At 38.5% G+C, this 25027-nt stretch overlaps 1 protein-coding gene across 1 annotated transcript; it reads left to right on the forward strand.

Annotated features, from left to right (window-relative positions):
* The first annotated feature begins 1431 nt into the window (after nt 1–1431).
* On the forward strand, nt 1432–24855 carry LOC110804995 (uncharacterized). The gene is made up of 4 exons (XM_022010590.2): nt 1432–1821; nt 2426–2503; nt 2651–2825; nt 23858–24855. The coding sequence occupies exons 1-4, from the start codon at nt 1432–1434 to the stop codon at nt 24778–24780; spliced, it is 1566 nt and encodes a 521-aa protein (XP_021866282.2). The 3' UTR covers nt 24781–24855.
* The last annotated feature ends 172 nt before the right edge of the window (nt 24856–25027 follow it).

Genomic DNA, 25027 nt, shown 5'->3' on the forward strand with positions numbered 1-25027 from the left:
AATTAATTCGCATCCTACTAGGATTACGATTCCTTTTCCATAACTCTATAAATAAAGGCCTAGGGGTCATAATTTATATACAAGTTTCAAAGTATTCAAAAGTGAGTTTTTTGAGAGAAAATTAAAACCCATCTTGCCCCAAAAGTGCCGAATTTTCTGAGTACCTTAAGGGCGATTCTAGTTGGTCAATCTTAAGGCGGATCCGGACGTGCTGTGGACTTTCTACGGAGGGACGACACTTGGAGTCCTAAAAGACTTGTTCTTGTTCGGTTCGGGCGCAGCTAGGGAAGGCACGCAACAAAGAGTATGCATCTAAACTATGCTAAATGATTATGTGTAAATAATATGTTTCCGGGGTTAATGGTTGTTTCCGCATGATTTATGTAAATGTCATATGTATCATAACCTAACAATATTAGCATCAGCTCATCACTCCTGATATACTCATTTGCTTTTCTCAAGGCCTCCCCCAGCGAGGTAAATGACTTTCTTCCCAGGTACCTTTTGAACTCGCATTCCTGCATCCCTCTCAACAGAGCCAAGACGGCTATTTCTTGCTGTAAATCTGGTATTGTGATGGATTCGTTGTTAAAACGAGTAAGGTATTCTCTCAGCGGCTCCTTCGGCCTTTGTGAGATTGTCATCAGCTCTCCAGATGTTTTCTTTCGTTCAACCTTGCTAATGAACCGCCTCACAAAGTCCTCTTGGATCTGCCGAAAACTGAATATCGATCCGGCCGGCAACTTCTTATACCAATTGGCTGCCACCCCTGATAATGTGGTTTGGAACACTTTGCACCACATGGCATCTGAGTCAGAATACAGCATCATGTGTTGTTCAAAAGCGGTGGAGTGATTTTCGGGGTCTGTGGTTCCGTTGTATTTGCACGTCGGCATCTTTACTTTCTCCATAGGTTGCTCCAGTATACCCCTGCAGAGTGGGGAGTCTTTGGGGTGTATGGTTCGCCTCATCGGCTCCTGATGAGGTAGATATCCTTCATATCTATTCCAACCTGGTTGTGGAGACTGTACGATGTACTCTTCGTGATACGGTGTCGATTCCCTACCAGCAGGAAACGACCCTTCTTGCTCTGACACCGACTCCCGGCGTCTAGTGGACCTTTCTCTGCGCCGAGAGCTATGCCTTTTTCTTCTACCCGGATTTTCACTCTGTACAAGTATTGGTTCAGGTTGTGCTGGCAGTACCACTTCATGCTCTAGGGTTTCGTAGAGATTTCTAACCGGCATCACACCCGGGCGATTGCCGGTAACCACGATCGGATTTCCCTCTGTCCTCCTTGAGGACAGTTCAGCCATTTCTTTCATGACGGCCGACGCCGTCAGCAGCTGTTGTGGTGTGAACCTTTGGGACAACGCCGAGAGGTTGCTCTGAATCTGTGGGGGTGATGGGGAATCCTGTGCCCTTTCTTCCATGGACGTTTCGTCCTCTATGATAACGTCGTTCGGGTCTTCAAAACCTGGGGGGGCAATGCTTATCTGTGACTTGAGTGTTTTTGGGGGAGGATCGGTAAGTGGTGTGACTTGGCAGGTTGAGACAGGTAAGAGAGAAGGTTTGACTGCGGGTTGTGCTACTGATGTTGGTGTGATAACTGCTGATTGTGGGAGATTGTTGTTTTTTCTAGGTTTTTTGTTGTTGGTATCCATGATGGCTGATTTACTTGACAAGGTTGGGAGATCCCCTCCTTCTAGCGCCAATTGTTCCGGTATGATTTGGGAACGGTTGGAGATGTCTTGCTGGTTGAGTGCTACTGTTATCCTGTTGATATCCTGCGCAGATAACAAAGATGAACTAGCCTCGAGGGTGATTCGAGGATCCCCCCTCCGATGCTAAAGTCAGATATGATGAGTGATAAGTATTTTGGTTTTAGTGGAAATGATTGTGTTTGCGTACCTTTTGTCATAAATGAAGCCCATATATATAGGCGCGGGTCGGGCGTACGGACAAATGGGTCCTACCCGATTGATAGCGACCCGTTGACCTCTTGGTTTGGTCACGTGCCTCCCCCCTACCGGCTTGTAAGAGATGCTGGTAGGGAATAATAACTGCCGTTAAGGATTAATAATAACTGGTCACGTGCCTCCTTAACAGTTTGGCGATGCTACCAGCCAGCTGGTAGCATACCCGTACAGACACTTTTAGGTTTCCCCTTTCACACCTTAAGAAACCAAAAAGTTGATGCATCGAGTATACTGCCTCTACCAAAAGAACTATGACAAACTTTCCAAAACTGTATTTTAGAGAAAGAAAACTCGTGAAGAAATAGTAGCTTGGACCTTCTTAAATCAAAACCAAAATTATATTAATAATAATGAGAAATGAACAAAAATATGTACAAGGGAGAATAGGAAAAGGCAAAAGTAAAAGGGAAAGCAATGTGGTTCTGCTCGTGTATGTAATTGGCCAGATACTTGCAACATGTGGAAGAATTTCTCATCCTTCTTCTTGCCTTAGGAAGCTATATGTTGAGCTGGTCTCGGTTTTGGTAACCTGTATACGATGCAAGGAGCAGACAATTCAGATATTTGATTGATTATGGATAATAATTAATGTGAACAAGATGCTATTCATGGAACGCATCCACATCTTTGAACAATTTCTTCTTTTTGTTTATACGGGCCTAATGCTCAAGTTTGAACGCAGCCACATCTTTGAACAAGATGCATCATACTCCAATGAAGCCGAAGATGAAAATGGAGAAGATTCTGAAGGTGGAAAGGATATTAGAAAAGGATCTAGCTTATTCAGTACTGACAGTATTCTGTGGGTTTTGCCATCAGATGACCTAATGAACCCCATGGTCCAGGGTTCAGTAAAGGGGGAGGGGGTTGCATAGCAAGTCTTTGAGAAATAATGGATTTCATTAACCTCGAAACTAATATTATTAATGTAAATAAGCTAAATTTACAAAGGATTTAGTATAATTACCATCTATAGCCTATTCCTATCAGTGAAACTTCAAGAAAAATATGATGATGAAGATGATGTATCAGCAAGAACCTGCAATGTGGTACATATATAGTTGATGTAAGCCCACTAATTAGGGAAAGATACCAATAATATCAAACAATGTATGTTGCAAGGTCTAGTCAATACAAATTCCATTGCTACAAAATTCAGATATATACCTCTAGCTGCTATTCCGTAAATTGATCATTCTGAAAACTCCATGTGTCTGCATGAGTCTGTCGGAACACTAGCTGCAACAGCTTTAGTAACAATTGATCTCACATGTGATGGCTCACCAACAAAACGAGGCAATAAGGTAACATGCTCTGTCAACCAACTGAAAGAAAGTAATGTAGGGTTATGAATAATATAAACAATATAATTCATGCGGAAAAACCATAAAGTCAGGAATCCAAATTAATTGCCACATAGTCAATTAGCATAATTAGGATACATACAATGTGATGCGTGCCTTCCCTAGCTGCTCCCGAACCGAACAAGAACAAGTTTAGGACTCGGGAATATTCCCTAAGGTTTTATGTGCACTCGGGAAACTCACAATAATGTTAGGCAAATATTAAATTCTCTCTTGAACTTAATGTATTGGAATACTTATGAATTGCATTATAAACTGTGATCATGAACCACATATTTATAGGGTGGAAATAACGGAGTTTGAATTCTACTAGGAATCGAATAACTAAATCCATCAGGGTTCTAGTTAAATAATATCATTAGAATTTTAGGTTTAATCAAATACCTAAGTATTTCAGATTTAACTAAAATATCCAGTTTGAGTAGAAGTAGGAAAACACGATTTCTTGACAACCAAGTAATCCTAACCGGCCAAGGCATTGCATGCGTGGCCTTGAGCCCACGCTGCTACGCAGCCCGCAGCTCCGCAGCCCACGAGTGGGTGTTGCTGCTCGGCTCGGCCTAAGAGCGCTGGGCACTGGCAGCAAGCACGCGGCCCATCTTGTTGGGCGCCGCTTTGCTCGGCCTGCTTTGCTCGTTGCTCCCGCGCGCAGGCTTGCTGGCGCTTGCGCTGGACCTTGCGTCTCCCAAGCTCGTTCGTCGAGCGTTCATACGTCGCGCTTCCGATTCGTTTTCCGATTCCGGAATTCGTTTCCGATTCGAACAAATATTTAACATTTCCGATTCCAGAATTTATTTCTGATTCGAACAAATATTTAATATTTCCGATTCCGGAATTTATTTTCGATTCGAACAAATATTTAATATTTCCGATTCCGTTATTTATTTCCGATTCCGACAATATTTCCGATTCCGGTAATATTTCCGTTTCCGGCAATATTTTTGATTCCGGGAATATTCGTATTTTCGATAATATTTTCCGCTACGTACCATGTTTCCGTTTTCGGCAACATCTACGACTTGGATAATATTTATATTTCCGTCATGATCCATATTTACGTTTCCGGCAATATCATCATTTTCAGAGCATTTTATATTTTGCCTTTTGACAATTTCAGCTCCCACTGGAACCGAGATCCGTCATTTCCGAATGTCCATAAATATTTTATTTAATGAATAATATATTCACTCAAATACTTTATCCGTTCACGTACTATTTGTGTGACCCTACGGGTTCAGTCAAGAGTAAGTTGTGGATTAATATTATTAATTCCACTTGAACTGAAGCGGCCTCTTGCTAGGCATTCAGCTCACTTGATCTCACTGAATTATTAACTTGTTTAATCAATCAATATTGAACCGCATTTATTAGACTTAGCATTGAATGCATACTTGGACCAAGGGCATTATTTCTTTCAGTCTCCCATTTGTCCTTAGGGACAAGTGTGCATAACCTAATTCCTTTCTCGCTTGATGCTTGCTCATGAACATAAGGTAAGAGTAGTCATCCTTATTATGTCCAGAGGTATTTCTCGGTTTCAGAGTTCAACTGATCAAATAAACAGATAATCATATCCTATGATTCATCTGAGCACGGCCATGCATTTTTCAGTTTCTAGCTCTCCGAGTGGCCTTGTACAACTTTCAACATCTCATCCCGATTTATGGGAGGACAATCCCAATCTTGTGATCTTGAGGTTAGACTTTGTTTGATAGGTGATTACCTGAGAGTTTCCGTTATATTATCCTTTTACGGTGCGACGCTTGACAACGTCAAAGTAACCAGTTCTCAAACAAGTAATCTCAAATCACTCAGGTATTGAGGATTAATGTCTAATAATATAATGAAATTTACTTATGACAGATTTTCATCTCTTACAGTAAAGTTTCATAGGTCTTTCCGATACTAATATTCTCAAGTAAGTATCTATGCAAATGATTGCGACAATGCCATGTCCACATAGTTCAAGAAACAGAACTACTAGTCATCTTGCATTCTAGTCGTCTAGCGTTTTCTATGCTTCCACCTTTATAGAAAACTTCTGACCAGGGACCATTTTTAACTTTTGACATTCAAGTTCACTTGATAGACATTTCTTAGTCACATGACTGGTCCTGACAGTCTATCTTGAATATATCGTCAAATTGAAAGGACTCATCATTTAATAAACCACAAATTAAATGGAAAAATGAATTCTATTCATTCATATGAATGGTTAACCAAAACGTTTTACAAAGTTTTAAACTCTAAAACTTTAAAACATTTATTAAGCACATCAAAGCCATTCTCCAAAATGCTTGATTCCCATAACTGCAGTGTGTGAGTTGTGCTTCTCTTGCGGCAGAGGTTTAGTTAATGGATCTGAGATATTGTCGTCAGTTCCAATATATCTTGCTTATCTCGACTTCTTTTCATTCAACGAACTCTCGTAGAAGGTGAAATATACGAAGTACATGCTTGACTCTCTGGTGATGTCTAGGCTCCTTTGCCTGTGGAATAGCTCCATTATTGTCACAATATAGAGCTATTGGTCCTTTAATGGAGGGGACTACACCAAGTTCACCTATGAACTTCCTTAGCCAAATAGCTTCCTTTGCTGCTTCATGTGCAGCAATGTACTCCGCTTCAGTTGTAGAATCCGCAATGGTGCCCTGTTTATCACTTTTCCAGCTTACTGCACCTTCATTAAGGCAGAAGACAAACCCAGACTGTGATCTGAAATCATCTTTGTCGGTTTGGAAACTTGCGTCGGTATATCCTTTAACAATTAATTCATCATCTCCACCATAGACCAGGAAATCATCTTTGTGCCTTTTCAGGTACTTCAGAATGTTCTTGGCGGCAGTCCAATGCGCCTCTCCTTGGTCTGACTGGTATCTGCTCGTAGCACTAAGTGCATGCGCAACATCCGGGCGTGTACATATCATAGCATACATGATTGAACCAATCAATGATGCATATGGAATCCCACTCATTCGTCTAAGCTCATCCAGTGTTTTTGGGCACTGAGTCATGCTTAGAGTCATTCCATGAGACATGGGTAGGTAGCCTCGCTTGGAGTCTGCCATCTTGAACCTTTCAAGCACCTTATGGATATAAGTGCTTTGACTAAGTCCAATCATCCTTTTAGATCTATCTGTGTAGACCTTGATGCCCGGTATGTACTGTGCTTCTCGTAGATCCTTCATCGAAAAACATTTCCCAAGCCAAATCTTGACAGAGTTCAACATAGGAATGTCATTTCCGATAAGTAATATGTCGTCGACATATAATACTAGAAAATCATTTTTGCTCCCACTGACCTTCTTGTATACACAAGATTCGTCTGCGTTTTTGACGAAGCCAAAGTCACTGACTGCTTCATCAAAACGTATATTCCAGCTCCTTGATGCTTGCTTCAATCCGTAAATGGATTTCTTAAGCTTGCATACCTTTTTAGCATTCTTTGGATCCTCAAAACCCTCAGGTTTTTTGAAGGAAATAATGCCCTTGGTCCAAGTATGCATTCAATGTTAAGTCTAATAAATGCGGTTTAGTATTAATTAACAAGTTAATAATTCAGTGAGATCAAGTGAGCTGAATGCCTAGCTAGAGGCCGCTTCAGTTCAAGTGGAATTAATGATATTAATCCACAACTTACTCTTGAATGAACCCGTAGGGTCACACAAATAGTACGTAAACGGATCAAGTATTTAATGGCATTAAATGCTCTATCTATGGATATTCGGAATCGACGGATCTTGGTTTCAGTGGGAGCTGAGATCGTCACAAGCAAGAAATGAATACTCCGGAAACAATGATATTCCCGGAAACGGAAATATGGATCATATCGGAAATATAAATTTTATCCAAGTCGTAGATGTTGCCGGAAACCGAAACATGGTACGTATCGGAAAATATTATCGGAAATGGAAATATTGCCGGAATCGGAAATATTGTCAGAATCCGAAATATTATCGGAATCGGAAAATAATTCCGGAAACGGAAATATTAAATATTTGTTCGAAACGGAAATATTAAATATTGTTCGTATCGGAAATGAATTCCGAAACCGGGAATTTTATCGGAAGCGTATCGTACGAATAAGAATCGAGCGAGGCCTGCCGGACGAAGGCCCAACACGAAGGCAGGCCATCGCCCAGCAAGCAATGGCGCGCCACAACACAGCCCAAGGCTGCGGCAGGCCTACCGCAAGGCAGGCCCATCGCGTAGCTAAGGCCATGGCAGCCTCGTGGGCTTCGGTAGCTCGCATGGGCTTCGTGGGCGTGTGGGCTGTGCGCGGGCATGGCCTGCATGCTTGCGGGTCATGCTCGTGTGTGTGTTTGTGTCCATGCATAATTCCTAAAACTATTAGGATTTGATGTATGATTAAATTCCTATTCCTATTAGGATTAATTAATTAATTAATTAGAGTCCTTGTAGGATTCTAAGTTTAATTAAATCGTATCCTACTAGGATTCAAATTCCCTTTGCAAACCTCTATAAATAAGGGCCTAGGGTCATAATTTATGGGTATGATTGAAGTATTCAAAGGGTAAGTTTTTGAAAGAAAATTCAGCCACTCTCTTGCACTAATAGCCGAAAATTCCTAAGCACCTTAAGGGCGATTCTAGTTGGTCAATCTTGAGGCGGATCCGGACGTACTGTGGACTATCTACGGAGGGACGACACTTGGAGTCCTAAAGACTTGTTCTTGTTCGGTTCGGGCGCAGCTAGGGAAGGCACGCTACAAAGTGTATGCATCTATACTATGCTAAATGATTATGTGTAAATAATATGCTTTCCTGGCTTTATGATTTTTCCGCATGATTTATTTATTGTCATATGTATCATAACCTAACAGTTGTGTCATAAACACAATTTCCGTTAAAACGCCGTTTAAGAAAACGGTTTTGACATCCATCTGCCATATTTCGTAAACGTAATATGCAGCGATTGCTAACATTATCCGAATAGACTTTAGCATTGCAACTAGTGAAAAGGTTTAATCGTAATCCACACTGTGGACTTGCCTGTAACCTTTTGCAACCAATCTAGCTTTGAAAACTTCTAGTTTCCCACCATTGTCCTTTTTCAGTTTGAAAACCCATTTGCTTCTTATGGCTTGGTAGCCATCTGGCAAATCGACCAAATCCCAAACTTGGTTTTCAGACATGGAGTCTAATTCAGATTGCATGGCTTCTTACCATTTGTTGGAGCTAGGGCTCGTCATAGCTTGTTTGTAAGTCGCAGGTTCATCGCTTTCCAGCAATAGAACTTAATGGCTCTCGTTCGTCAAAATACCTAAGTATCTTTCTGGTTGAGACCTATATCTCTGCGATCTACGCGGGGTTACATTTCTAGTTGGTTCTTGATTCCCACCAGATACTTCTAAAGATGTCTGAGTTTCAACCTGAATGTCATCTTGAGCATTCTCTAGAGTTTGTTGTTCGACTCGAATTTCTTCGAGGTCTACTTTTCCCCCACTTGATTTTGGAAATGTGATCTCTTTCCAAAAAGATACCATCTCGAGCAACAAACACCTTGTTCTCAGATGTATTGTAGAAGTAATACCCCTTTGTTTCCTTTGGGTAGCCCACAAGGATACATTTGTCAGATTTCGGTTGAAGTTTGCCAGAAATTAATCGTTTGACGTATACTTCACAACCCCAAATATTAAGAAAAGACACATTTGGAGGCTTTCCAAACCATAACTCATATGGAGTCTTTTCGACAGCTTTAGACAGAGCTCTTTTTAGTGAGTGCAGCTGTGTTTAGTGCATGTCCCCAAAATTCTATTGGAAGTTCGGCCTGACCCATCATTGCGAACCATGTCTAGCAAGGTCTTGTTCCTCCGTTCCGACACACCGTTCCATTGTGGTGTTCCAGGAGGAGTCAATTCTGATAGAATTCCACATTCTTTCAGATGGTCATCAAATTCATAGCTCAGATATTCACCGCCTCTATGAGACCGCAGTGCCTTAATCTTCTTGCCTAATTGATTCTCTACTTCACTCTGAAATTCCTTGAATTTGTCAAAGGATTCAGACTTATGCTTCATTAGGTAGACATAACCATATCTACTGAAGTCATTAGTGAAAGTGTTAAAGTAGCTGAAACCACCTCTAGCATTTGAACTCATTGGTCCACATACATCTGTATGGATTAAACCCAATAGTTCAGTTGCTCTTTCTCCAACTTTAGAGAAAGGTTGCTTTGTCATTTTGCCAAGTAAGCATGATTCTCATTTACCATAATCCTCTAAGTCAAATGGTTCTAGAATTCCTTCCTTTTGAAGTCTTTCTATGCGTTTCATGTTACTTTGGCCTAATCGACAATGCCACAGATAGGTGAGATCTGAATCATTCTTTTTGGCCTTTTTGGTATTTATGTTATAAACTTGTTTGTCGTGATCTAGTAAATAAAGTCCATTAACTAATCTAGCAGATCCATAAAACATCTCTTTAAAATAAAACAAGCAACTATTGTCTTTTATTAAAAAGGTAAATCCCTTAGCATCTAAGCAAGAAACAGAAATGATGTTTTTAGTAAGACTTGGAACATGGAAACACTCTTCCAAATCCAAAACTAGCACAGAGGGCAACGCCAAAAAATAAGTTCCTACAGCTAATGCAGCAATCCTTGCTTCATTTCCCACTTGTAGGTCGACTTCACCCTTGCTTAACCTTCTACTTCTTCTTAGTCCCTATGAATTGGAACATAAGTGTGAGACACAACCTGTATCTAATACCCAAGAAGTTGAATTTGCAAGTATACAGTCTATAACGAAAATACCTGAAGATGGAACGACCGTTCCGTTCAGACTTGGTGCCGCCAGTTTGCTTAGTTGGGCTGGCCTTCTTGCCACCTTTCTTAGCATTCCTCTTCTTACCAGATTTCTTGAACTTGCCCCCACGCACCATAAGAACATCTTGCTTATCACTTTGAGCGTCTTTGCAGCGGTCTTCAGCATACCGTGAAGCTTAATTAGTGAGCGTTTTGTCCAGACTATTCATACTGTAGTTCACCTTGAACTGATCATACCCGCTCTGTAGAGAATGGAGGATGCTGGCTACAGCCATTTCCTGAGAGAACTGCTGATCCAGCCGACTCATATTCTCATTTAATCCAATCATCTTGAGAACATGTGGACTAACGGGCCCGCCCTTCTTGAGCTTGGTGTCAAGAATTTGCCTATGAGTCTCCAATCTTTCGACTCGAGCCAGATCTTGGAACATGTTCTTTAACTCACTGATGATCGTGAAAGCATCTGAGTTGATGAACGTTTTATGTAGATCTGCACTTATGGTTGCAAGCATTAGACATTTTACATCGTTGTTGGCATCAATCCAACGATTGAAGGCTGCCTGAGTGACCCCTTCCCCCGCGGCTTCTGGCATCGCCTCTTCCAGGACATACTCCTTTTCTTCCATAAGAACTATTTGCATGTTCCTTTGTCAGTCAAGGAAGTTTTTCCCGCTCAACTTCTCCTTTTCGAGAATTGAACGGATGTTGAATGAATAGTTGTTTGCCATAGTTAAAACTACAATTGAAAAGAATAAACAAATAAATAACCATTCATTTTCTTAATAAACTTAAATTCTAGAATTCATGCATAATTCAATATTTATTAAGCATTTTATTCGAGTTTTTATGTTCCGGCAGGTGTGAATAAAATGAATCCAAGATCCTTAAATCATTGAAGAATTAAGCACATTATATATTTAGACTCAATTCTAAAATATTTTAGGTAAGTAAATCCTTTGCTAATAGTCTAGAAACTACTCTTGGTTGATAGGCACGTCTAAGAACTTATTAGGTAAACCTATCTCATTTGCCACGACATAAAAGGACTCCTTACTTATATCGTTGAGTTTCACCAAAACTAATATGTACTCAAAATTATTTGTGTACCTTACCGCTTTAGGATCAACAAGTAACACCTCGCTATGGCGGAAAACTATTACTTAGATTGATGTAAAGGTTAAAGTTTGGAACTTAAGGCTCTTACTATGTTGGTTAGATTTTAAGTGAACTAAAATCCATAATCATGCAACATAATCAAGCCATAATCTCATGCATAATTAGGACATATTTAAAGCAATAAGTAACTTAAAGCATGCATAAGATATAAATGTGATCTAGTATGGCCCGGCTTCATCTTGAAGCTTCAACTTCAAACTCCGTCTTTGAAAATAGATTGGAAACTCCGTCTTGAATTTCACCATGGGAGGCGCCATTTTCTTCAAATAGGATATGCTATAATTAAAACTAATTACAACTATTTGATGGTACGTAGACCATATTTAAAATAAAAACTTTGGTGCATTAGACCAATTTTACATTTAAATTAATGGTACGCAGACTATATTTTCTATCCTATTTGGGCCATACTAGTCACTTTCCATAACCGGCAAAATAGTACATTTACAATATACCATTCACCCATTCATTTATCAATGAATGGCCCACATAGCAAGTTAATAGAAAAAAAAAATCATGCATCACATAATCATTTGCAACAACTAATCAAGGGTTCCAATAATCTACAAATTATTCAACCTTATTAGTTCTAATCGAGTTGTTTTAACCTTAAAGGAATGTAGACCTAATCAAGAGTTAATGACTAAAAGCTCCCACTAAAAACAAGAATTTACATGCTTTACAAATTTTAAACATAAAATTGTATTTCCTAATCCAACCGGAAACTTACAAATTTGATTAAAATTTAAAGCTCATATAAAATAATATTTAAATCCCTTAATTTTATTTTTAGTTGATTAATTAATTTAAATTTTATCAAGGTTTTAATTTTAGTAAAATAATTAGTATAAAATAATTTATAATAATTAAATTAATCAAAATTAAATTCCGAGAAAAAATTAAATTACGAAATTAAATTTAATTAAAATCGTTTTCAACCGAAACGTAAACAAAACGGCCCAAACATACCAAGGCAAGGCCATAGGCCGAAGCCCATGCCTCGCCCAAGCACCAACTCCGCAGCGCACATGGGCCGCATGCACAAAGCAGTGTCCAAGGCCCGTGTAGCTGTGGCCGAGTGATGCACCATCGCAGCGCAGCAGCTCCTCGCTGTGCCTGCTGCCTGCTGGTCGTTGGCTGTGCGCTGGGCCGTGGCATGCGCAGCGGCACTCGAGCTCCCTTGCTCGTTTGCTGCTTCCTTTCCTCGTGCCTTGCGCTACGATGGATCGTCGCCCAATTTACTCGACCACCCGCACAGCACACACGGCACAGGGCCTAGCCTGCCGCGCATGCCTTGCTTGCTCATTGTCTCGTACCGCATGGGCGACGAGCTCCTTTGCTCGTCCTCGCATGCCCGCACTATGCAACACCCCTTAAGGGTAACACTTAGCTTCCATTGCTTCATGCGTGCAAGATTGGTGATCGGTTTATAAAAGTTAATAATTTTTATATTTTAAATTTAACAACAAATTAATAAAACATATTAAGTTCATTAAATTTGGGCGAAAAATCGAAAATTTATTATTCAAATTAATTTCCGATTACATGTATTTTTAGGGATTAAAATCTAGGTCATAAAATTTTAAAACTTTTCAATTTTAACAAATTTTATGGTGGTTTTTAATCATAGGATCCTAATTAAATTATCAATTAATTATGAAATTCAAATCAAATTCTAAATTATTTGAAATTCAACAAATTAATTACAATTACAAGTTAGGTTGTATAATTAACAAGATTAGGCTTTAAAATTGTTAAACATATACAGTAGGTCAATCATAGATTCAAGATTTACATACAAGATTCGCAAATATTTAATTTAACATCATAAAAGTTACAAATTTTGCATTCGAAAAACTAAAACCTCTGAAAAGTCATAGTTAGGCTTCGAATTTGGGAATTCTGGGTTCGGCATCAAATCTTTGATTTTTGTCCAAATTTTAAAACGTTGTTTACATGCGAAATTCACTACAAAATTATAAGATTCCGACCATTATTGACAAAACTGCCGAAAAAATCCTGCAAACATATAATCAAATAATCGCACGAATTTGCATTTAATTACATACACGAAATTAATCCCCCTTTAATTCATTGCAAATTTATAAAATTTAATCCATGTTAACTATAATTGATTATGGAATTAATTAGAGGCACGTGATACCACTGTAGGGTTATGAATAATATAAACAATATAATTCATGCGGAAAAACCATAATGCCAGGAATCCAAATTAATTGCCACATAGTCAATTAGAATAATTAGGATACATACAATGTGATGCGTGCCTTCCCTAGCTTCCCACGAACCGAACAAGAACAAGTTTAGGACTCCAAATGTCGCCCCTTCGTAGATAGTCCAGAGCACGTTCGGATCCGCCTTAGATTCAACCAACTAGAATATTCTCTAAGGTTTTATGTGTACTCGGGAAACTCACAATAATGTTAGGCAAATATTAAATTCTCTCTTGAACTTAATATATTGGAATACTTATGAATTGCATTATAAATTGTGATCATGAACCACATATTTATAGGGTGGAAATAACGGAGTTTGAATTCTACTAGGAATCGAATAACTAAATCCATCAGGATTCTAGTTAAATAATATCATTAGAATTTTAGGTTTAATCAAATACCTAAGTATTTCAGATTTAACTAAAATATCCAATTTGAGTAGAAGTAGGAAAACACGATTTCTTGACAACCAAGTAATCCTAACCGGCCAAGGCATTGCATGCGTGGCCTTGAGCCCACGCTGCTACGCAGCCGCAGCCCCGCAGCCCACGAGTGGGCGCTGCTGCTCGGCTCGGCCCAAGAGCGTTGGGCGTTGGCAGCAAGCACGCGCGGTCCATCTTGATGGGCGCTACTTTGCTCGGCCTGTTTTGCTCGTTGCTCCCGCGCGCGGGCTTGCTTGGCGCTGGGCCTTGCGTCTCGCAAGCTCGTTCGTCGCGCTTCCGATTCGTTTTCCGATTCTGGAATTTGTTTCCTATTCGAACAAATATTAAATATTTCCGATTCCGGAATTTATTTCCGATTCGAACAAATATTTAATATTTCCGATTCCGGAATTTATTTCCGATTCAAACAAATATTTAATATTTTCGATTCAGAAATTTATTTCTGATTCCGACAATATTTTCGATTTCGGTAATATTTCCGTTTCCGGCAATATTTCCGATTCCGGCAATATTTCTATTTCCGATAATATTTTCCAATACGTACCATGTTTCCGTTTCCGGCAACATCTACGACTTGGATAATATTCATATTTCCGTCATTATCCATATTTCCGTTTTCGGCAATATCATAATTTCAGGAGCATTCTATATTTTGCCTTTTGACGATTTCAGCTCCCACTGGGACCGAGAGGCAGATGTATTTCAGAATAAAAAAATTGGTGAGATCTTTTTCGTTGAATTCGAATATAAAAAGTTAAAAATAAATAGTAGCATAGGAAATTGACCCCTAATGATTATGCAAGTTCAGATGTTTACCACATAGCACTGCAATCCAAAGACAAAGGTGAGGATAAATTGCAACTACAAACAACATGGACACAGTTTCTCACTCGCAGCAAACCAGTACCTCTCCCTCAGTGTTTAAATAGTTATCTCACTTCTTTGATCCTATTGTAATGTTTGGTTCATATGATACCACCCAAAACCCCATGTTGGCTAACAGATTACATGGCTTTTTTCGATACACAAAATGGAGATTCAAAATCATTAAATACATTTCCAGCTGAACTTTGTCAGAGAATATGATCACAAATGTTATGGTTGAAACCCTTTTGTAGCCATCCAAGTACCCACCATCAGTGGCGGCCACTTAGGGATACAGTTTGCAAATTATGAGCATATTAGTTGGAAATGCAAATGTGGGGCGTCATTCTACAGTCCATAACTTTTAATTTCTTTGCTCTGTTTTCTGTCTTTGAGTGAAGTCTAGAGTGAAATTATCTCTGTACAAATTAGGGATTCAGTTTGACATCTGAGTCGAATCAATGTAGAAGTATAGTATATATTAGTCATCTGTACTAAATTAATTATCTAGTTTTCTCAAGATTTTGAGTCAAAAATACATCAATCGTGAACATGTATATCACCAAATTAGAGGACTCACATTTCCTTGTACCTTGGCCTTACTGTCTTGGTTAAATTTGAATTTGAATTTTATCCACCAGATATGAGATATCCCTTGTCGCTTGTACTGATACAAAATGTTCAGCCAAGACTTCATGATGTCATAAGTCGTGAAATCGATGGCTACGGACGGGACAACTTTGATGTAGTTAATACTCAGACGAGCAAACATCTGCCTCCATCCTTGACTTTGCACAACCCCTCGAAGTCCTTCGATGGTATTTCTATACCTTGCTGCAAATTATCAACCTGGAAACAAATTTTATCATATAAAGGCTTGAACATTGCTTACTATTCATGTAACAGTGGATTTACGAATATAACCCCAATTTCCTTCATTGTTTATTTTTGTCTTTTCCTTGGTAAAAGTGAGATTATGGTTTTACCCCTCCCCTTTCATCAAATCTTATGTGCCACGTTCCTTTCCATATGCTGCCACACCCTTTCCTCGCCCTTTCATTTTGAGTCCTTTCTCATTGCTTCAATGTCCTACTCCTACCAATTAATACGACAACGTATGTATTTAGTTAGAATTTTTTTGTTTAAGAATCAAAGTAAAATTTTATTGGATATCAACGGTATGTGGTTATAAACAATGTAATGGAAATAGTACTTACACAGTATTTATTTAAGGGATACACTTGGCCGGGTACGAGTATTAAGAAGAAAAATTAAATGAAATAAAGTAATAAAACAAGTGGGATTGGGGTAGATATTTTAATAAGTAAAACAAGTGGGGACCATGTCATATTAGAAGGGTGGGGGTGGGGTATAGTTCTGAAATTATTTGTTTAATAGGGTGGTGGGACATAGAATATATTACATAGATTATTTAATTATATGGTGGAGTTGATAAGTTACTAAAAAGAGCAATTGTATCTCTTAAATAAATACGGCTGAAAAAGGCAAGTGTATCCCTTAAATAAATACGAATGGAGTACAAGGCATAATAGTTGTGTAGAAAAGTATCCATTATAGCAAGACTTCGCATGTAATCAATTTCGTATTATCAATTACGTGCAAATAGAACTTTAGCATTGTTTTTCTAGCATTTAACATAAATTATAAACCGTCTTTTACATAATATTTTTATAAAATAATTTATTTATACCTTGAGGGATCGTGCAAGCTAGCGCACGATCCAACATCTAGTTTTATCTAAAAGTCAGCCCTCATACACACAACACTTTTTCATGGAGTTTATTGTCACATAAACCATCTGATCAACAAGTTATCATGCACTTTGTACAATATAATTAACTGTTGGATATGTTAGGTTATAATACATATAAATCATATATATTTCATGCGGAAAAACCATAAAGCCATGAATCCACATTAATTGCCACATAACAATTAGCATAATTTAGGATGCATACTCTTTGTAGTGTGCCCTTCCTAGCTGCTCCCGAACCGAACAAGAACAAGTTTAGGACTCCAAATGTCGTCCCTCCGTAGATAGTCCACAGCACGTTCGGATCCGCCTAGCATTGCACCTAAGGTATTATGTTTTATTCGAATATTTTGAGGCAATATTAACGTTAATTTTAATCCTTAAAACTATGTGAATATTTGAAATTATGTGTTTATAAATTGTGAATGCCATCACATATTTATAGGGTAGGAATAATGGAATTAGAAGTCTACTAGGTTCCAAGTAATCTAATTCTATTAGAATTAGACTTTAATTAAAACTAGTAACTTTAGGAAATTATCTTTTAATCAAATCTTAATTGCTTAAGGATATTATCTTTTAATCAAATCTTAACCGAGATCCGTCGATTCCGAATGTCCATAAATGGAGTATTTAGTTCCTTTAAATACTTGATCCGTTCAAGACTGAGGGCCTGTGTACGATAGGTCTCAGGTTCGAATTCCCCCGCCCCCATTTGTAATTTATATTGCCCTTGTGGCTCATTCGCACCAAAAAAAAAAAAAAATACTTGATCCGTTCACGTACTATTTGTGTGACCTTACGGGTTCAGTCAAGAGTAAGCTGTGGATTAATATTATTAATTCCACTTGAACTGAAGCGACCTCTAGCTAGGCATACAGTTCACTTGATCTCACTGAATTATTAACTTGTATAATTAATACTGAACCGCATTTATTAGACTTACCATTAAATGCATACTTGGACCAAGGGCATTATTTCCTTCAGTCTCCCACTTGTCCTTAGGGACAAGTGTGCATTTCCTAATTCCTTTGTCACTTGATGCTTGCTCATGAACATAAGATAAGAGTTGTCATCCTTATTATGTCCAGAGGTATTTCTCGGTTTCAGAGTTCAACTGATCAAATAAACAGATAATCATATCCTATGATTCATCTGAGCCCGGCCATGCATTTTACAGTTTCTAGCTCTCCGAGTGGCCTTGTACAACTTTCAGCATCTCATCCTGATTTATGGGAGGACAATCCCAATCTTGCGATCTTAAGATTAGACTTCGTTTGATAGGTGATTACCCGAGCGTTGCCTTTATAGCCTCCTTTTACGGTGCGACGGTTGACAACGTCAAAGTAACCAGTTCTCAAACAAGTAATCTCAAATCACTCAGGTATTGAGGATTAGTGTCTAATAATTTTATTGAAATTTACTTAAGACAGATTTTCATCTCTTACAGTAAAGTTTCAAAGGTCTGTCCGATACTAGTCTTCCCAAAATAAGTATCTATCCAAATGATTACGACATTGACATGTCCACATAGTTCAAGAAACAGAACTACTAGTAATCTTGCATTCTAGTCGTCTAACGTTTTCTATGCGTCCATATTTATAGAAAACTCCGACCAGGGACCATTTTCAACTTTTGATATTCAAGTTCACTTGATATATCTATCTTGAATATATCGTCAATTTGAAGGGACTCATCATTTTAATAAACCACAAATTAAATGGAAAATGAATTCTATTCATTTCTATGAATGGTTAACCAATAACGTTTTACAAAGTATTAAACTCTAAAACTTTAAAACATTAAATAAGGACATCAAAGCCATTCTCCAATATGTTTGATTCCCATAGCTGTAGTGTGCGAGTTGTGCTTCGCCTGCGGCAGAGGTTTAGTTAATGGATCTAAGATGTTGTCGTCAGTTCCAATCTTGCTTATCTCGACTTCTTTTCTTTCAACGAACTCTCGTAGAAGGTGAAATCTACGAAGTACATGCTTGACTCTCTGGTGGTGTCTAGGCTCCTTTGCCTGTGCAATAGCTCCGTTATTATCACAATATAGAGCTATTGGTCCTTTAATGGAGGGGACTACACCAAGTTCATCTATGAACTTCCTTAGCCAAATAGCTTCCTTTGCTGCTTCATGTACAGCAATGTACTCCGCTTCAGTTGTAGAATCCGCAATGGTGCTTTGCTTAGCACTTTTCCAGCTTACTGCACCTCCGTTGAGGCAGAAGACAAACCCAGACTGTGATCTGAAATCATCTTTGTCGGTTTGGAAACTTGCGTCTGTATAACCTTTGACAATTAATACATCATCTCCACCATAGACCAGAAAATCATCTTTTTGTGCCTTTTTAGGTACTTCAGAATATTCTCGGCAGCAGTCCAATGTGCCTCTCCTGGGTCTAACTGGTATCCGCTCGTAGCACTGAGTGCGTACGCAACATCCGGGCGTGTACATATCATAGAATACATTATTGAACCAATCAATGATGCATGTGGAATCCCACTCATTCGTCTACGCTCATCTAGTGTTTTTGGGCACCGAGTCTTACTTAGAATCATTCCATGAGACATGGGTAGGTAGACTCTCTTGGAGTCTACCATATTGAACCTTTCAACCTTATTGATATAAGTGCTTTGACTGAGTGCAATCATCTTCTTAGATCTATCTCTGTAAATCTTGATGCCTAGTATATACTGTGCTTCTCCTAGATCCTCCATCGAAAAACATTTCCCAAGCCAAATCTTGACTGAGTTCAACATAGGAAGGTCATTTCCGATAAGTAATATGTCGTCGACATATAATACTAGAAAAGAAATTTTGCTCCCACTGACCTTCTTGTATACACAAGATTCGGCTGCGTTCTTGATGAAACCAAAGTCACTGACTACTTCATCAAAACGTATATTCCACCTCCTTGATGCTTGCTTCAATCCGTAGATTGATTTCTTAATATTGCATACCTTTTTAGCATTCTTTGGATCCTCAAAACCCTCAGGCTATGTCATAAACACAGTTTCTATTAAAACGCCGTTTAAGAAAGCGATTTTGACATCCATCTGCCATATTTCGTAATCGTAATATGTAGCAATTGCTAACATTATCAGAATAGACTTTAGCATTGCAACTGGTGAAATGGTTTCATCGTAATCCACACCGTGGACTTGCCTGTAACCTTTTGCAACCAATCTAGCTTTGAAAACTTCTAGTTTCCCATCCTTGTCCTTTTTCAGTTTAAAAACCCATTTGCTTCCTATGGCTTGGTAGCCAGCTGGAAAATCGACCAAATCCCAAACTTGGTTTTCAGACATGGAGTCTAATTCAGATTGCATGGCTTCTTGCCATTGCTTGGAGCTAGAGCTCGTCATAGCTTGTTTTTAAGTCGCAGGTTCATCACTTTCAAGAAATAGAACTTCATAGCTCTCGTTCGTCAAAATACCTAAGTACCTTTCCGGTTGAGATCTATATCTCTGCGATCTACGCGGGGTTACATTTCTAGATGGTCCTTGATTCTCACCAGATACTTCTAAAGATCTCTGAGTTTCATCCTGAATGTCATCTTGAGCATTCTCTAGAGTTTGTTGTTCGACTCGAATTTCTTCGAGGTCTACTTTTCTCCCACTTGTCATTTTGGAAATGTGATATCTTTCCAAAAAGATACCATCTCGAGCAACAAACACCTTGTTGTATTGTAGAAGTAATACCCCTTTGTTTCCTTTCGATGGCCCACAAGGATACATTTGTCAGATTTTGGTTGAAGTTTGTCTGAAATTAATCGTTTCACGTATACTTCACAACCCCAAATCTTAAGAAAAGACACTTTTGGAGGCTTTCCAAACCATAACTCATATGGAGTCTTTTCAACAGCTTTAGGCAGAGCTCTATTTATAGTGAGTGCAGCTGTGTTTATTGCATGTCCCCAAAATTCTATTGGAAGTTCGGCCTGACCCATCTTGATCTAACCATGTCTAGCAAGGTTCTATTCCTCCGTTCCGACACACCGTTCCATTGAGGTGTTCCAGGAGGAGTCATTTCTGATAGAATTCCACATTCTTTCAGATGGTCATCAAATTCATAGCTCAGATATTCACCGCCTCTATCAGACCGCAGTGCCTTAATCTTCTTGCCTAATTGATTCTCTACTTCACTCTGAAATTCCTTGAATTTGTCAAAGGATTCAGACTTATGCTTCATTAGGTAGACATAACCATATCTACATAAGTCATCAGTGAAAGTGATAAAGTAGCTGAAACCACCTCTAGCATTTGTACTCATTGGTCCACATACATCTATATGGATTAAACCCAATAGTTCAGTTGCTCTTTCTCCAACTTTAGCGAAAGGTTGCTTTGTCATTTTGCGAAGTAAACATGATTCGCACTTACCATAATCCTCTAAGTCAAATGGTTCTAGAATTCCTTCCTTTTGAAGTCTTTCTATGCGCTTTATGTTTATTTGGCCTAATTGACAATGCAACAGATAGGTGAGATATGAATCATTCTATTTGGCCTTTTTGGTATTTATGTTATAAACTTGTTTGTCGTGATCTAATAAATAATGTCCATTGACTAATCTAGCAGATTCATAAAACATCTCTTTAAAATAAAACGAGCAACTATTGTCTTTTATTAAAAAAGGAAAATCCGTTAGCATCTAAGAAAGAAACAGAAATGATGTTTTTTAGTAAGACTTGGAACATGGAAACATTCTTCCAGTTCCAAAACTAGCCCAGAGGGCAACGATAAATAATAAGTTCCTACAGCTAATGCAGCAATCCGTGCTCCATTTCCCACTCGTAGGTCGACTTCACCCTTGCTTAACCTTCTACTTCTTCTTAATTCCTGCGAATTGGAACATAAGTGTGAGCCACAACATGTATCTAATACCCAAGAAGTTGAATTAGCAAGTATACAGTCTATAACGAAAATACCTGAAGATGGAACGACTCTTCCGTTCTTCTGATCTTCCTTAAGATTCAAGCAATCTCTCTTCCAATGCCCCTTTTTCTTGCAGTCAGATAAAGAAAATACCTGAGGAATGCTAAGATTCTTGCATTCAGATTCAGAAGTGGGTTGGCTCACCTTCTTCTTTTCAGACTTGGTGCCGCCAGATTGCTTAGTCGGGCTGGCCTTCTTGCCACCTTTCTTAGTATTCCTCTTCTTGCCAGATTTCTTGAACCTACCCCCACGCACCATAAGCACATCTTGCTTATCACTTTTGATCGTCTTTTCAGCAGTCTTCAGCATGCCGTGAAGCTCAGTGAGCGTTTTGTCCAGACTATTTATACTGTAGTTCAGCTTGAACTGATCATACCCGCTATGAAGAGAATGGAGGATGGTGTCTATAGCCATTTCCTGAGAAAATTGCTGATCCAGCCGACTCATATTCTCAATGAGTCCAATCATTTTGAGAACATGTGGACTTACGGGCTCGCCTTTCTTAAGCTTGGTCTCAAGAATTTTCCTATGAGTCTCGAATCTTTCGACTCGAGCCAGATCTTGGAACATGTTCTTTAACTCACTGATGATCGTGAAAGCATCTGAGTTGATGAACGTTTTCTGTAGATCTGCACTCATGGTTGCAAGCATTAGGCACTTTACATCCTTGTTGGCATCAATCCAACGGTTGAGGGCTGCCTGAGTGACCCCGTCGCCTGCGGCTTCGGGCATCGCCTCTTCCAAGACATACTCCTTTTCTTCCTGCATAAGAATTATTTGCAAGTTCCTTTGCCAGTCAAGGAAGTTTTTCCCGTTCAACTTCTCCTTTTCGAGAATTGATCGGATGTTGAGTGAATTGTTGTTTGCCATAATAAAAACTACAATTGAAAAAGAATAAACAAATAAATAACCAGTGACAGTTCTCTTAATAAACTTAAATTCTAGCATACATGCATAATTTATCATTTATTAAGCATTTTATTCAAGTTATGTGTTCCGGCAGGTGTGAATAAAATGATTCCAAGATCCTTAAATCATTGAAGAATTAAGCACATTATGTATTTAGACTCAATTCTAAAATATTTTAGATAAGCAAAGCCTTTGCTAATTGTCTAGAAACTACTCTTGGTTGATAGGTACGTCTAAGAACTTATTAGGTAAACCTATCTCATTTGCCACGACATAAAAAGACTCCTTACTCACTACAAAAAAACAGGACTCATAGTGACGCTTTTTTGGTCGAAAAGTGGCGCTAAAAAGGCGTCACAATTTTCTATAAGGACGCTTCACAAAATCGTCATTATATTTTGGGCCACTATATAATGACGCTTTTATTAGCCACAAAGCTCAAATTTTGTGAAGCTTTTTTAAGCCACTCCTTTAATATAAGGACGCTTTTAATGGTTGATTTTTGTCGATCTACATTTGAGCCAAATCGATTGTGATGCCACAAAGCGTCACAATTTACCTCCCCATATTTCCCACCCAAACGATTATGATGCAAAAAAGCGTCACAATTTACCTCACCATTATTTCCCACCAAAACACATTTGATGCAAAAAAGCGTCACAATTTACCTACCAATCATATTTTTTTATATTTTTCTAAATAGAGAAACTTTATAACCAAAACTTTATAGCAGCAACACTATAAAACCTGCAAACAGCTCAGCAACCAACCACAACAGAAACAACTGACTGCAAAAACAGAACAAAACAGCAGCAAACACTCATCCGATCCATGTGCATATTTGCACTGTCCAGTAATCAAACGTACTTGTAATCACATACTTAATTTTAATTAAAAATATCAATGTGCGTATTTGCACTGTCCAATAATCAAACTAGTTAAGAACATACCAAAATAAAAATAGGATCTTATATTATATATCCATACATCAAATTTTTGTCTTATCAAATCACACTAGAAATAAAAATAACTTATTTCGTTCCTTTCACATCAAAGAACTGTTGGTTCCTAAATCCCCGTGATTGAGATCGGAGCTTCATATCTTGATCTAATTGTTACCTTTGCCACCTGAATCATCATTAATCTACACATAAAAAAAATGGCATATTTGTGAAATGTAAAAAGCATTATAACACTATTTTGGAATAACCAAAAAATCACTATATAAGAAGTCATCTTATATAGCTAGTCTCATAGAAATATGTTTATTTCATTTCAGGTATGATCAACAAAATCAAGAAAATCACTATATGTATAATCTGTTCATTACATTTCAGGTATTACTCTCTCTAGTCTCTTTCCCATTTTTTTTTTATGATTACGAGTTTTTCTTGATGTTTTGCGGTTGAATGCAATATTTTATGCACCAGATATAGTGTGTGCTGGGCAGGATGACCAAACATTGCCTTCAATCCCCATTACTCCTATTGAGGAAGAAGATCAACCAGATCCCTCGTCTGATTCTATTACTTGTCCCAGTGCTACTACTAAGTCATACCCGCTGGTGGGCCAAGGTGGGACATTGGCTGATGGAGTAGCACGTTGTGGTCAAGCAGATGCATCAAAAGCTGTTCTTACTGCTGTGGCGAAGAGCAATGAGCAGATTGACCACGACCTGCTTGTAAAAATTCTAAGTAATCCGACAATTTTAGAACAGTTAGTTAGGCATCAAGGTCCTCAAAGTATCCCCAAGCCTTTATCTTCTGGAGCACCCGTGTACAGGATGGATACACCAGCTCCTCCTCCTCAGTATAATAATATGGAAACAGGATCATCCTCATCCCCAATTATGATGTCAAATGGGTTAGTATACCCGTCTACTAATGGTACTAGACCTATGACCCATCAGCAATCAATCCCACCGCTCTCTGTACAGTCTGGTTCTGGTTCCCAAATGAAGGACCTCAACTACTATAAGAACTTGATTCACCAACATGGAGGAGAAAGGCAAGGCGAGCCTCAACCTCAACCTCAAGCTCAACCTCCATTTTCAACCCATCCCATTCCCATCCATCATTCAGGAATAATAGATCAAGAAGTAGATAATTCAAAACCAAGGGATGCAAAACATAAGATGATGAAGCCTTGTATTTATTTCAATAGTTCAAAAGCTTGCAGACATGGTGCGAATCGTATTTATCAACATGACATGTCGCTCCAGCAACGGGTTAGTAGCATCTCAGAAATGCAGAGTGCAAAGAGAATGAAGATGGATAGAGATATTAGAGGACCACAGTCATACAGTTAAGTTAATCTGATGATAATTTCTTTTTGGTTCCAGGAGATTTTCTTAATCAATCTCCTGAAAGAATTGTGCCAGATTCGTAATTCTTAATCATATTCTTAATTTATGTTCTTGCAACAACCAGCAGCAAAGTATTCATATTTTATAATTTTTGATATTATTTGATCAAAAGAGTTCATTCTTTTCCTGTTCTTCTCCTTCAAATTCCAAGTTCCTGATCAAAATTCCTAGAAAGTTGGGATTTTGACTG

This window comes from Spinacia oleracea, chromosome 6 (assembly GCF_020520425.1).
Source record: "Spinacia oleracea cultivar Varoflay chromosome 6, BTI_SOV_V1, whole genome shotgun sequence".
In the NCBI taxonomy this organism is placed as follows: Eukaryota; Viridiplantae; Streptophyta; class Magnoliopsida; order Caryophyllales; family Amaranthaceae; genus Spinacia; species Spinacia oleracea.

Coding starts and splice junctions, on each gene's coding strand:
- LOC110804995 (XM_022010590.2), top strand. CDS start 1,432: ATGGACGTTTCGTCCTCTATGATAACGTCGTTCGGGTCTTCAAAACCT. Junction 2,504..2,650: donor TTGAGCTGGTCTCGGTTTTG/GTAACCTGTATA, acceptor CTAATGCTCAAG/TTTGAACGCAGCCACATCTT. Junction 2,826..23,857: donor AATGAACCCCATGGTCCAGG/GTTCAGTAAAGG, acceptor TATGATTACGAG/TTTTTCTTGATGTTTTGCGG.